We start from the raw sequence: 13,855 nt of genomic DNA, 5'->3' as shown, positions 1-13,855 counted from the left end.
GGAGATAAAACTAATGCAGATGGTTTGATATGTGGAAACGTCACCATGAAGTTCATACGATTTAAAGCATTTTTCGTTCTTTTTTTATTTGTTTTTTATTTTTTTTAAAAAAGCTGGTTTAAAACCATGGTTTAAAGCACTTTGGTTTAAACCAGCCAACCGTGCTGGGATTCAATTTCACACTTGACTGTTCTGACAAAAGTTCTTCTTAATTTCATCTGTAAATGTAGAGATGGTGCGTTACTGTGAGTCCTGACCGACTTCTTTTCTTATTGTTTTTAAATCGTTGTTATTACTAATTACCAGCAGTGACTGATTTGCGAAGAGATTATAGGGTGAGGGAGTGCTTTTCGGACTGAAGCCTGTTCCTCGGAATTACAGAATTTCTGAAACAAACGAAAAATTAGTTATACCTTTACTCATAAACTTCAAGCTCTCCTCAAATAAAAGTTAGGAATTTTTAGAAAAACTAAACATTAATTAGAAAAACCCCTCCCAAAATACTATTCTTAACCCGCTGCTGATTACCAGTATAAAATGGTCTTCAAGGTCGTATTCGAAAGATTATTTCTAAATATACAAATGAAACGAAATATTAGTTACCCTTGCACCCATAAACTTCTAGCTCCTCCCAAATAAAAATTAGAGATTTTTAGAAAAAAAAAATTAATCCCCCCGCCCCGTCCTAAAATACTCTTCTAAATCCGATACTTATCATTTGCATAAAATGGTTTATAAATATATGTATTCAAGGTTGTATCCGGAAGACTTGCTAAATCATTGCACAGCTACAGTATAACAAATGTGGATGTATGTTCTGACGGATATTGAAAAATGTAAGTTTGATTTATGTGCTAGAAGCTAGAGTAGTCTTTAAGCTCTAAGAAATGAAACGCGGATGATAAAATGAAATGATCTTGAGAAGAAAAATGCCGATAACTCAGAAGTCAAAATAAAGTTAAATAGCTTCTAAAATTGCCCTAAAATACTATGTTATTGATTTATGCTTTAATTCATAAAACATGTGCTTTATTCATCATGATGGTGAATTCCAATGCGAAATATGGCACTTAGGTAATAAAATCTTATGTAACTATAGAGTATACTATAAGAAAGTTATTTAGATAGAAAAATCATGAAAATGAAAAAAGCCAAAACTTTTGTGTTTTCCCCCAAAAAACAGGCTTTTTTCCATCTCTAAATGTGCGTGGTCAGAACTTCAATGCAAATGAAATATTTAAGTTTTACATCCCACGGTTATGCCGGTTAGGCTAAAGGAGACGGTGATGATGAGAAATGAAGGAAATGGTGGAATGAAGAAAGTGGGAGAACTCCGAGAAAACCCACGCATACGGTGTTTCACCACCACAAGCTGGGATTCAATCTAGGACCCCATGCACCAGAGGTGAAAGTACTGAACCGCCACGGCCTAGAACTTCAATACAGGATTGACGTCTGCGAAGCTACCGGGGATGCTCATACTCAACACTTGTAAGGTATGTAACAACACCGGAGAGATTCAGTAATCTTCTCGGCGTGTATAGATAAATTAACTGTCTTGTTATGCTTATTTCAATATTAATGTTCGAATCTCTTGAGAGAAATATTCTATACATATATATGTGCGTGTATGTGTGTCTCTGTCTAAAAATTAAGGAACATTATGAATAACACTGCACCCTCAGTTCCTGCTCCACGTTGGTGTTTGATATTTACTTTTTATAAGCAAAACTACGACCTAGTTCGAAAACAAAGTAGACTAAGTGTTATTTCAATAAAACTTTCCAAATATCTCGCCAAGCCCTTGTAAGATAGCCACGAAGCACAGTTTGGGATACCCTGGACTATACTAAAGCAGTGCCCTTATATTTACGGATATTAGTTAGGTTAAAAACATGTTTATTTTTGGATGTAACTCAGCTGATTATACAACCTACTAGACTGCTAGCAACTAGAACATATGATGTTAAGACGAACACTAGTTAAGTTAGCTAACCTTATAATCAGTGTACAATACTCAATGAAACAGTGGAAAGTACGGCCCTCTCCGCTGGTCTACTGGTTAGTGTGTGTTTCTTTGATGCACGTAGTCCCAGGTTCCATTCCCGGTTTCACAATCATTCACTTTCATTAATCATCAGTCTCCTTCAACCTAAAGGGCATAAACGTGGGACGACAAACTAAAATTTCATTTAATTTCTATTTCACTGGAAAGCACGACATTTTGGTGATTACCGTTTTCAAAATTTCATTCATTTAATAATTAAGATAGTATTATATTTTACAAAGGTAAAGGTTAAGTTTAAAGACAGCACAATTTAGAAAATTCACAGTTTAAATTGCATAGTCAACATTTATAAGAAATGAATTTCAAACACACATAAGAGAATGAAATATTAAATAAGAAGGGACAAAATGACATATAAAACGACAGGTGATATCTCACATAACAATATGCACCAACATTATTATTATTATAAGTAGTAGTAGTATTTTTACATCAAGTTTTGCTAGGTGGTCGCTACAAGCTACCTTTCTTTCAGAATCGCATAGTAGTAGACCACATGTTTAATAGTTCTATACAAAGACCGTTATTTAGTTCTTTGAAAACTCGTATTCAAGTAGTGTCTTTCCATTTCTCTACGTGTTCTTGCATAAGGTATTTTGTTTCGTAACCTACTGGTAAGTACAGAAGTCGGAACGAGCGACAATGAACAGGATAATATCGCTGGGACGGGCGATATCCGAAGTCGTTTTATGCGCCCTATATTGAAGATTCTTATCTTTAAATTCACGGGGAATTTTATTAAAATTTGTACTTAATTTACACTTAGTAAAATGATACAGAATGATTTTTGAAAATAAATAACAAAAAATATTTTTTTTACAAATATATAATAAAAAAAAATACATATATATGATAGATGACGTGCTTGTTATGATTGTCCTAAACTAAATCGGTGTAATCTCATGTTGATCAATTAGGGTATCTACTAATATTCCAAAATGAAATTTCGTGTTCTTTTCTTTACCAAACCATAGCATTTCGTAACATTCGCAAGAGCGAATTAGGCCGCATTTTCATATATGCGGTAGAAGTGCGCTTTGCTTGCGATTTGGTAGCGTCTAAAGCCGACCACAGACATTTTTAGTGGTAAATTTTGACTTTTTATAAAACAAAATTTTCAAGTCTGTACTTATATTTGTAGAGATAATAATAAAAAAATGACCTGAAAGCTAAATTTCTTGACTTCCATGACCGTTTTCTGATAGACACTCCAGGGTTCCCACTCTTTCCCAAAATAGTTTCCAGGACGTTTCCAGAACAAATCATCAATTTTCCGGGACTTCGACACAGGAAGGTATAACAGGATTGCAACTGTAGGTTCAAAACTCACAACAGTGAAATAAAAAGTACAGTAACTTATGCAGTGAATATTAATACAAGTACAGTATTAATACACAATAATTAAATGCACAAAGCGGAGAGCAATGTATTTTTCTTCTTTGCCTCCGATCCACCCGTATTCAGCCCATGTATTTTCATTCTTTCTACATAACATTGTAATTGTGCACCGAACAAATTTATAAACAACAAAAATCTATTTTTCGTACATGGCATCTTAATTGCGTGACAGTGTGATAAGATATAATTACGGAAAAAAGGAATTATAAGTTTTTCAACTGAGTATGGTGTCGTGTGATTTCCTCATCTATAGACATAATCTCTTTCTTCTTTAGCGAAGCTCCTTTACAGACAGCAGTCGACTTTATCAAATAAAGTAAAGCAAGACTTCTGCTCTGCTTCAGTCTCCAAAGCTTCACTGGTTTCCGTCAGTTTCCTTTTCTTTCTGGGCAGCTGCTGTACATTTTCACTTATCTTTATCCTCTTGCTCTGCACTTGACTTTCTTTTTCAACAGTCCTTATTTCCTCCAGCTTTGCCATATAGCGCTGCCTTGCATGGAAGGCATTGATGCAGCATTCCTTTTGTGATGTTCACTGAAGTAAGCTCTCTATGGAAAATTATCATACACCAACCGACCAATGATTTCTCCTTCATATTTTCAACACGCAGATCTTTATTTATGCTGTAGCCTCGTTCGACAGCAGCTTGTCCATGAGACAAAACCGGAAGCTTGTTTATGGTTTAAATTCTTCCGAACCATCCAAACCAAAGATTGTGATCAGCTGTTTGTTTTGTATGGACAACAGCTCCAGCCTCTCAGGGTCCAACTTATACCCAGCAAGTGTACCTTTAAACTGCCCATAAATTTTCCATACAAAACAAACAGCTGATCACAATCTTTGGGTGCAGCCCATTTCTTCCCCAACAGTACCTGAAGGACATCACGAAACTTTCTGGATGATACACTATCTGAATCTAGGTATGTAAGGCCTATCATGAGCCCATATTTCAGTGGACTCTTCTGTATGACATACAACAGCAATTTGCACAGGAATGTCTGGCATTCAACTGTAACCTGGAGTTTTTTCCTTTCAGTAACGTTCTTCTCTTTGTATTACAATACGGAGACTTTGTGAAGTTGCAAATCCCGAATCCACATTTGATGTACTCACCATGTTGCTCTTTGATGGAGTAAAGTATGATAGTTCAGCAGCAGAAGGCAATGTCCCAACAACAGATTTCTGAATGATTATGCGTACCACTTCCATTCCAACTTCATACAAATCTTTAGCTGGGAATGAAAAAATTCTGACATTCAGTATTTCTGTAAATTTCAAGAACAAAAATGCATTTTTAAAGACATTTCCATGATGTTTCACCGACAAAATCAATTCAAGGACATTTCCAGGTTTTCCAGAATTTCCAGGACGAGTGGGAACCCTGACCAATGAAAAACTTTTCAGAAAGTTACAGAAATGATTACCAATAGTGAAAGAATTTTCATTTTTCAACATTCGGTGGAACTAATGCTACAGAATCATTCAGATGTTAGTAAAATAGTGCAAAAGAAAATTCTGAAAAGTGAGAAGATTGCACGTTAGTTTTCGGGACTTCTAAGGAAGTCTGAGGTACAGTTAATAGTAGATTAAACATTACGTACAGTAAATATCAGTACGTTCACAAATTAAGCGTCAATTGACATCTGTGTGTTCTTAGCACTTTTGTTTTCCTTTACGCGTATATCTACTGTTGTTAACATAGTTGTTCTTATATGCACATTCCTGCGCGGACCCTTCATTCTCGTCCTACTTTGAATCATCAAGATCAACCGTTATAGTGTATGCCATTTTTGATCACACTACCTCGTTTCCAAAAACGCCGGATTACAGGAGCACGCGACGGGCCTCCGGTTAATTAGTCAAAGAATTTTAACTTTTAAACAATTATTTAAGTAGCGCTACCAATTTTACCTAAGCCATACGGGGTACGTAAGCATCTGCATAAAAATGTGAAAGGATTCAGTCGAGCAGACTGTTCTACCAAATAGAAAATTTATGGGTGAAATACGATGTGAAGTAATGAGAGTATAAGTGATTACTGTTAATGAACAGTACATTGAAATGAATTTTAGTAATAGTGAAAGTATCGTGTATATATAAGTGTTCTCTTCCACTATCCTCGTCTATGCGTATATTCCCCGTCGGTGACGCGCCTGCTCCCTACGGACGTACCCCGTCCTTACCCCTCGAGGGAAGGTTCTAGAACACAGGTCCCCCTATATAGGTTAGTTCCTTTCTGTACCAAAGTTTATTTAATAACAGTATTGTCGAGCGAGTGTTAGCGAGTGAAGGCGGCTTCAAGCTCCGCAGGGCACGTTGTTTTCTGTCTTTATTACAGATAAATGGGAAAGAGGACCTGTGTTCTAGAACCTTGCCACCGCTTGGGTCACCCTCCTCCACTCGGTTAGATAGCATTTGTGCGTTTTAGCGGCCACCTAGGCAAGGTTCTAGAACACAGGTCCCCCTTCCCCACTTAGCTGTAATAAAACAGCAAACAACGTGCCCTGCGGGGCTATAACCCGCCTTCACTCGCTGACGCTCGCTCGGCGTACATTAAATAATTAACTTTGGTATAGAAAAGAACCTAGCTATTAACCTATTTGGGTGGACCCGTGTTCTAGAACCTTCCCGGCCACCTAGCACAAATTGATTCGTGTTTCATGTATTATAGTTTTCATGCCGTACGTCCATACTGTCTTTATAATGAGCCCTCATGAAGACAATCTGCTTGCAAGCATTAATGTAGCTCCTCATTTGGTGCATACTCTTCTAAAAGAAATACAAAGCTCTAACTTAACCTCAAAACTTACGAATTGTGTCAAAAATTGGTAGAACCGTCTGCTCGAGTAATGCCATGTAAAAGGCACAAAGATAGTATTTCCATGAAGAAACTGTTTGTTACATCAATTTTACCCCGTATTCTTAACCTAACACCGAAACTAATAGGAGGAATTTTCTTGTTGTTCCAGAATAAAAATTGTAAACAAAGGATTCACTATAAAATGAAGCAATTCTACTGTAATATATAGAACAACGACAAAGCAATAACCTTAAAATTATAATCAAGATATGGGTAACTTCAGTAGGAGTAGTTTCAAAAAGAAACTATGAATTATTTCCCACTGGGTGAATTCAGTTTATTTCTCCGATAAGCACTTGTAAATTTATCACCTAATCTCTCGACAAGATTTATTACATGTAGCTGAAGTACAAATACATCTCAATATTTCTAACCCACAGAAAACAGGTTTACTCATTTAAAATCTAATTATACGCTCGAATGCTATTCTCGCAACTCATAAATACGCAGAAGGTCAAGGGCATAACACACGCATCCAATTTAGTAATTACCTATCCATGGTGATTTCCTATGTTATGACAGGAGCTGTCTGCAAATTTGTGAAGTTTCTACGACAGAAACACAAGAAATGTTCTGATTCCACACAACTCAACCCTCCATTCTGCCCTCACTAAATAATTAATGCGGACCCATTTTCTTTTCCTAGAACATTTGACACGCGAAAATGAAGATTACTCCACCAGAGTATGTGAAAACACAGTATACAACAGAGATGTCAACCACGTAAATATATTGAAAATAGGAAATTTCACATACAGTATTCGCTTCGAAGGTTTAGATTACTGTAATTGAAAGCGAACAATTACTGTTATGCGTTAAAAATCTTACCTAACACTTGTCACTCTCACAAAAAAATCTAAATGATTATTCTAATGTTATCCTGAAAACAAAAAAGTTCAGACCGTACAAGTATAGTATTCACAAATTACTTCTGCTGGACAGGATTGCCAGGTTTCTTGGCAGCCTCTAACTTACTATAGGTGTGTTCGACATAGCCATTTAATGTTGCAACTGAGGATGATTTGAGCTCGAAAGACATAGGGGCCTTAATGCAGAGTCGTTCTGAAGTGTGATTAGTGCCATACTAAAAAGGTCTACTAACATACAAGCCTTTAGTATATTGCTAATCATACGTCAAAACGATTCTGCATAGGCAATAGTGGTTCCATGTATGCAGTGGCGGCGATTGGACGTTAAAAGTGGGGAGGGGGCAGACTTGATGCAAGGTTGTATAACTAATAGGATACTACCTTTTTCGGTTAAAATACAGTATATTGTATTTTATATTTTATTAAGTAAATCGATAAGAGCAACGCAAGCAGTTACTAGTCCTTTGTACTCTTAAATAACGAAAGTAAGAAGAGATTTGATTACTTGCTCATGAACATCTTAAAATTCTCTCTAGAGAACTGTGTGATCAGATTATTTAATATCAAGTTTTCAAAACAAGAAAATAGGAAGGATAATATTAATCATAGAAATGAATAATGAGGTTTGTTTTCTAGAAGTTACATTTAAACTGGGGATTAATGAACAACTTATAGTTTTAATTCCACGCATGCCATTAAATGTGTTATTACTCTTAGAAAATGAAAGACAGTAAATACTACAAGCATATACTACGACATTTAAAGAAATATTCGCTTTTGCATCTTCCCGAAACATGTTCATTGCCATTAGATGCAGTTTTCACTTTTTTGGAACACATCAAAAGACAACAATACTTAGAATCACTCCACACTCCTGTTATACAAAATAATCCGAAAACTTAGAATTCTGTTGAAGACATTAAATTTAATTGTATGTACATTCGTATACTGCAAAACAATGGAAAAGGTAGAAGTTGACATTTTAAGAAGAAAAGACATTTTAAGAACTGTCGATTTTTGTGCAATAAAAAATAATTTGTGAAAGTTTTTTTTTTTTTTTTAATGTTCTCTCAATTAGTTTTAAAGCGGCTGACTAATATATCAAGCCCTTCTAAGAAGAAGTGAAAGGAACTGTTGTGCTGCAATAGATTAATTTTTCGGCTATTTTCCGTGGCAATTAAAACGCAATTCCTGTAGCTTTCTTAACTCCACGGGAAGACAACCAATACATTCTCACACAACGGGAAATAATACATACAAAAACTTTACATTTCCAAATGAAACTATATAATGGGTTACATCAATAAAGTGGGGGCATCTGCCCCCCTTTACCCCCCTAATCGCCGCCCATACATGTATATATATTTATGATGCACTTACATGCAAGATTTGTGGCATGTAACTTTTTATTAATTTTGTGAGAGAAATTTAATGATGTATTTAAATCTCATGTTAAGAAGTATCGCGCGATACTGTCAGAATTATTTAAATTTGTGTCGTAGAGGTAAGGGCAGCAGTAAGGTGCACGGGATACAAAGTGAGAAACGCGGGAGTGGAGGTAAGCATTGGCACCAGCAACATGAGGGGCAAAAGGGAGTGTGCCCAGAGATGCAAACCTGAAACATTATAAAATCCCATCTCGGGAGGCAGAAATTCCGATTTGGTCCTGATTTCCCACGTTAAACTAAAACTATAAAATTAAAAAAAAAAAAAACTTCCTGAATAAGAAATGAAATTATTGTATTCAATATATGAGTGAATTATCGGTAAATTTCAATCTTTTATATTTTCCACATAGTTCATGAGTAAGCAGTGGAGATTTAACTCCCGGAGCAGTGGGAGTTCCGGGTTTAAGCCCCCCCCCCCGAAATTTTTGTTTACTATTTTAAAGTAGATGAAATATCTTGCAGAATTTTCATATTTCCAGGAATAAAGTTAGCAATGCGCCCCCGAAAGAAAATCATAAATATACCACTGTGAATAAGTATTTTCCTTAATTGAAAGAGACAATTGGAAATGTTGACGGAAACAAATACATTTACATAATTTTTTGAGCCATCATCTTCTTATGAACGTAACGATACTAGAAGAACTTTACTTTCCGATCATTTTGTGTGGAGTTTTTCAAGTTGGTGTTTTTAATTTCGTATTGTACATTACTTTTCTTCGTTAATTAGGCTATACTAGAGCATGACTTAAGTTTCTTGAGTTTTTTTCAGAATCACAAGTTACTTCTGGGTCAATCCATACGAAGTGATCCAGAGCAGGTTGCTCGATTATCTCCGAAAATTATAGAAATTGGACTGTGATGAACCGTGTGTATGAGGTCAATAACATCATTCACGTTTCCATATGTACAAGTGTTCCTAAACGGCGGCCATCTTTGTTGTCGGTGGAATGCCAATTTTTGCATTTGAAAGCGTTTACGAAAACTACAGTTGCTTATGACGTAGGGACGAATCAGGACCACCAAACAAAAACGAATTGTTACAGGAGAGACTGAGGTACACGAAGAATATGAATTTTTGCTTCTAAATAAATGTGCAGGGTTGCAAACCAATACATTAAATCGCCAGAAAAACTACCAGAAAATTACACTTTTAAAGGGGCTGTATTTTGGAATGGCATAAAATGGGAGGGGTAAATAAGTTTTGTGCTGAATACTATTGCATGTAAAGAGTGTGCAGAAATATCCACAGCTATGTTACTACTGGCACCGTAGATTTATGAGGGTCCGAATACCGCGGTCAAGTTCGACGATGGGTGTCGTGGGTGCAAGGGGGAATTAACCCCTTACCATACAGACTTGGCAATAATCAGGGACCTAGAAAAACGGAACAAACACCACTCGCAAGTTTTTGCACAACTGAACACAAACCAAAGTGGGCATAATTGCAGCACCATGCTTAGATTTTGAGATCTAGCATGAAACATATCCAAACATTTAAATTATTTCGGGCTATGACCATCGTAAGGCACATGCTTTTTTTCGTGTTTTTACCATGTCCCCACTACTTTTCTCCATGTAACATCACACATGATTTTCTTGCAATAGTTTATTCACATACAGAATTACTTTGTGGCTTAAGCAGCAATTTGTAGCACTTTGTCCTCGTGAGATATTACGCCCAAAAAGTGGCATCAAAATCACTAACTTCAATGTTCGGACACCCATAAATCTACGGTGCTAGTAGTATCATAGATGTGGATATTTCTGCAGACTCTTTACATGAAATAATATTATACCATTCCAAAATATAGCCCCTTTAAATGTGTAATTTTCTGGTAGTTTTTCTGGCGATTTAATGTATTGGTTTGCAACCCTGCAAATTTATGTAGAAGCAAAAATTTATATTCTTCGTGTACCTCTGTCTCTCTTTTAACAATTCGTTTTTGTTTGGTGTTCGTCTGATTCATACGTCATGAGCAACTGTAGTTTTCGTAAACGCTTTCAAATGCAAAAATTGACACTCAACCGACAACAAAGATGGCCGCCATTCAGGAACACTTGTACATATGACAATGTGAACGATGTTATTGACCTGCTCACATACACGATTCGTCACACTGAAATTTTTATAATTTTCGTAGATGGTCGAGCAACCATTTTCACCATCTTTGGACCCATATAGACAAAAATTCCCTTTATCCCACGGGTTGGCATCACTGGATGGCTCTAAAGGAAATTGTCTATAAAGGCAGTGCCTCAACCAAAAAACTTATAGCTAGGAAAGTACAGCACAAGATGAATACTTAAAAACGCCATATCCACTTAATGAAAACCCACATCAAACTTCAATAGCCAGGAGATATTGAAATTTTAAATTCTTGGCAACATTTTAAGACTTACTGTACTTGAACTTTGGCAACATCCCTCGCAATAGCAATATCTATCGAAGCGAAGATTTCTGAGAAAATGACTGTCCTACCAGTGATTTATCTACACTCCTAACACCCCCAGCACCCTCCTAACATTTTCGGACATCCCCGGAAATAAATTCCTTCCGACATCCCCCCAACTAGGGAGTGCAATATTAAAAAGATTCATTCTTGTTCTGTTAAAAGCCCTCCAGGACTTTGTAGAAAATATTTTAAATGATCTTATCTGTAGGCAGACCAATCTTTGGAGACAGGGAGTTCTATGGGAGGAGGAAATTTTAAGGGAAATGCAGCGCCGAAATGCTTGACTCCTAGTGTGTTTGTATGCAGATCGAAACTCATATATAAAATGCAAGGATGTTGTAAAATAGAGGATCTGCCCATACAATAAAATCGTGAAGCCATACGTCACAGCTTCGCCACACCTACTTCAGTGGTGCCCACCCCCTCATGTCCATGACGCACCCCCCTCAATTGTCTATCCGTAGGTGTTCTTCCATAAAAAAAACTTTTCGATTAATTTTAACCCCCTTTAAACATATTTATATAGATTTTACCCCCCCCCCAAATATTTCAATGACGCAGTTTGCGTCATAGCCCCCCCTTGTGGGTACCCCTGCCTACTTTGCCCACTCCGAGCCACTAAGATCGCAATGTTCGGAGCCAACAATCATGGCGGAAACGAGAGTAGCCAATCAGACGTGCCGGCTCAGACGATGCTAGGTTGTTTTTTTGGCTTCATTAAGTTCATAAGATGAAGATACGTATGGGCAGCAGTGGCGTAGCACACTTTTGCGGCCCCCCCCCGCAAAGTATAGAGAAGGGGCCCTAGTTGTAAAGCCGATAGAAGTAAGGTTGAGGTTCTACTTCTTTAAATCTTTATTTATCGCAAGACTTCGGGACCCCCTATACCTCGGGGCCCCCCCGCACTGCGGAGGTTGCGGGGGCAGCTGCTACGCCACTGGGCAGATCCTCTATTTTATAACATCCTTGATAAAATGGCTGTAGTAACGAGGGTGGGAACAATATCCAAAGCACAAAATCACAGGCGTATATATTGGATGTACCAGTGCACACCTTATATGATTATTTTTCCCTTCAATTGTCATATATTCTAAAATGTTACCTGTATTTTTCCTCTGAAATAACCTTTTCTTTCTTTTAAAATACTCAAAACTGAATAAAACGTAAAAATGTTACAATAAAAGGGAAGTTAGCTTTAATTACTTTCACAAATACCCATATGAAAAGTCTGGGTTCCTATTTATTATACCTTGAATACATTTGAAATACGTTTAGCATATTACAGTAATACCGTTCATTTTAATTACGAAAAGTAACTGTGATGCTATTTAATTTTTAAAAAGTCGTTCTTGTGTGGTAGTATATAGCAGTTTTTTATTTTGAGTAATGTATACATATTTATTTTAACCCTTTTAGGATTTTTGGTAATTTTTGTTACCGTGGCGTGAAATGAAATCTACGTCCCACGTTGAGCTTTGCGTTCCACGCTTATGCCGGCTAGACTAAAGGAGACGGTGATGATGATTAATGAATAAATGAAATGGTGGAATGAAGAAAGTGGGAGGAAACAGGAGAATCGGGAGGAAACCCACGCACACGGTGTTTGTCCATCACGAAGTTCACTTGGCGGAGCCAGGGATCGAGCCCGGGACCCCAAGCATTTACCATGGCGTAGTATCGTCTTTGATGTCTTATTTAGGTTTCATAACAGGTATTTAAGCCAGGTTTTTATTTATTGGCCAAGTCAAGGGTGGACCAAAGAACACCTCAGATGCGTTTCGGAACCAGATGGTTTGGAGCTCCTCCGTGGCTAAGGGGTTAGCGTACCCGCCTTTGGCGTGGGAGGCCCGGGTTCGATTCCCGGCGGGAGCTCATGTGGTTCGGATTCCACGTTAATTAGTAGGTCCACATCTCATATAGCCTCGCTGCTGAACGGGACGTTAAACTCAAAATCAACTCAACCAGATGGTTAACTTTGCGGCGCCAAGTAAGGGCGGAGGAGCGTGACTTTATTTTTTTAAAAGGAAAATTTCAAAACTTTTCACGCCTTTAGTTTTCAAGATATCAGATTGACACTTTGCATACAGATTGTGTGTACCTCTGGGTATTTTTCAAAATTTTTTGAGATCCCTACGCGAAACCGGGCCGAGCCCGAGGGACGTAGGTGTTCCGAGGAGGTGATTTTTTTAAAGAAAAGATTCCGGTTTTCCCGATTTTTCCGGTTCAGATTATGATAGGGAGATATGAGTGGTACCGTAGAAAAGGGATGATTATACTGAAAATTTGAACCATGACTCTAGGTCAAACAGTAATGACGCAGTACATTTTTGAATTATTTTTATATATATGTATATATAGAGAGATGAAAAACATGGGTCACCTTCAGACATTCAAAAATTTCTCCCGACCTTAGTTTCCAAGATACAAGATTGAAATTTTGCACACATATTGTGTATATAACAATGTACTCTTTAAAAAAAAAATCAGATACCTACGTAAACCCAGGCCTGGGCCGCAAAAATTTCGAAATATATTCTTTTTCGAAAAATCTCCCGGTTTTACTCGATTTTCATGTTTCTTGTGTATAATACAGACAAGCATGCAATACCGGTGGACAGTATGCTCTATCTAAAAAAAAAAAAAAAAAAAAAAAAAAAAAAAAACTAGGTATGAACCATGATCCTATGATAAATAGTAAGGAAGAAGTAGCTGTTTAAGTGAAAGTCTAAAATTTACCTCGAAAAGTGGAAATCCTAA

At 37.0% G+C, this 13,855-nt stretch overlaps 1 protein-coding gene across 3 annotated transcripts in view; it reads right to left on the bottom strand.

Annotated features, from left to right (window-relative positions):
- LOC145666672 (BTB/POZ domain-containing protein 1-like) overlaps positions 1-13,855 on the bottom strand; it is a 107,613-nt gene that overhangs the window by 42,335 nt on the left and 51,423 nt on the right. The window contains exon 1 of one of the 3 annotated variants that reach the window (XM_081734146.1): positions 7,155-7,305. The exons of 1 other annotated variant lie outside the window; for it this stretch is intronic. Coding sequence is in view for 1 of the 2 variants with exons in the window: in XM_081734145.1 (XP_081590271.1) it covers positions 6,818-6,825 (8 nt within the window). In the remaining variant the exon portion in view is untranslated. Of the gene's footprint in view, positions 1-6,817; positions 7,069-7,154; positions 7,306-13,855 lie in introns of those variants that run through there. One more of the 3 variants, XM_081734145.1, reaches the window with a different exon arrangement.

This window comes from Thermobia domestica, chromosome 12 (genome assembly GCF_964235325.1).
Source record: "Thermobia domestica chromosome 12, izTheDome1.hap1.1, whole genome shotgun sequence".
NCBI lineage: Eukaryota > Metazoa > Arthropoda > Insecta > Zygentoma > Lepismatidae > Thermobia > Thermobia domestica.
The sequence above is the reverse complement of the archived record's forward strand: the minus strand, read 5'-3'. Positions and strand labels throughout refer to the sequence as shown.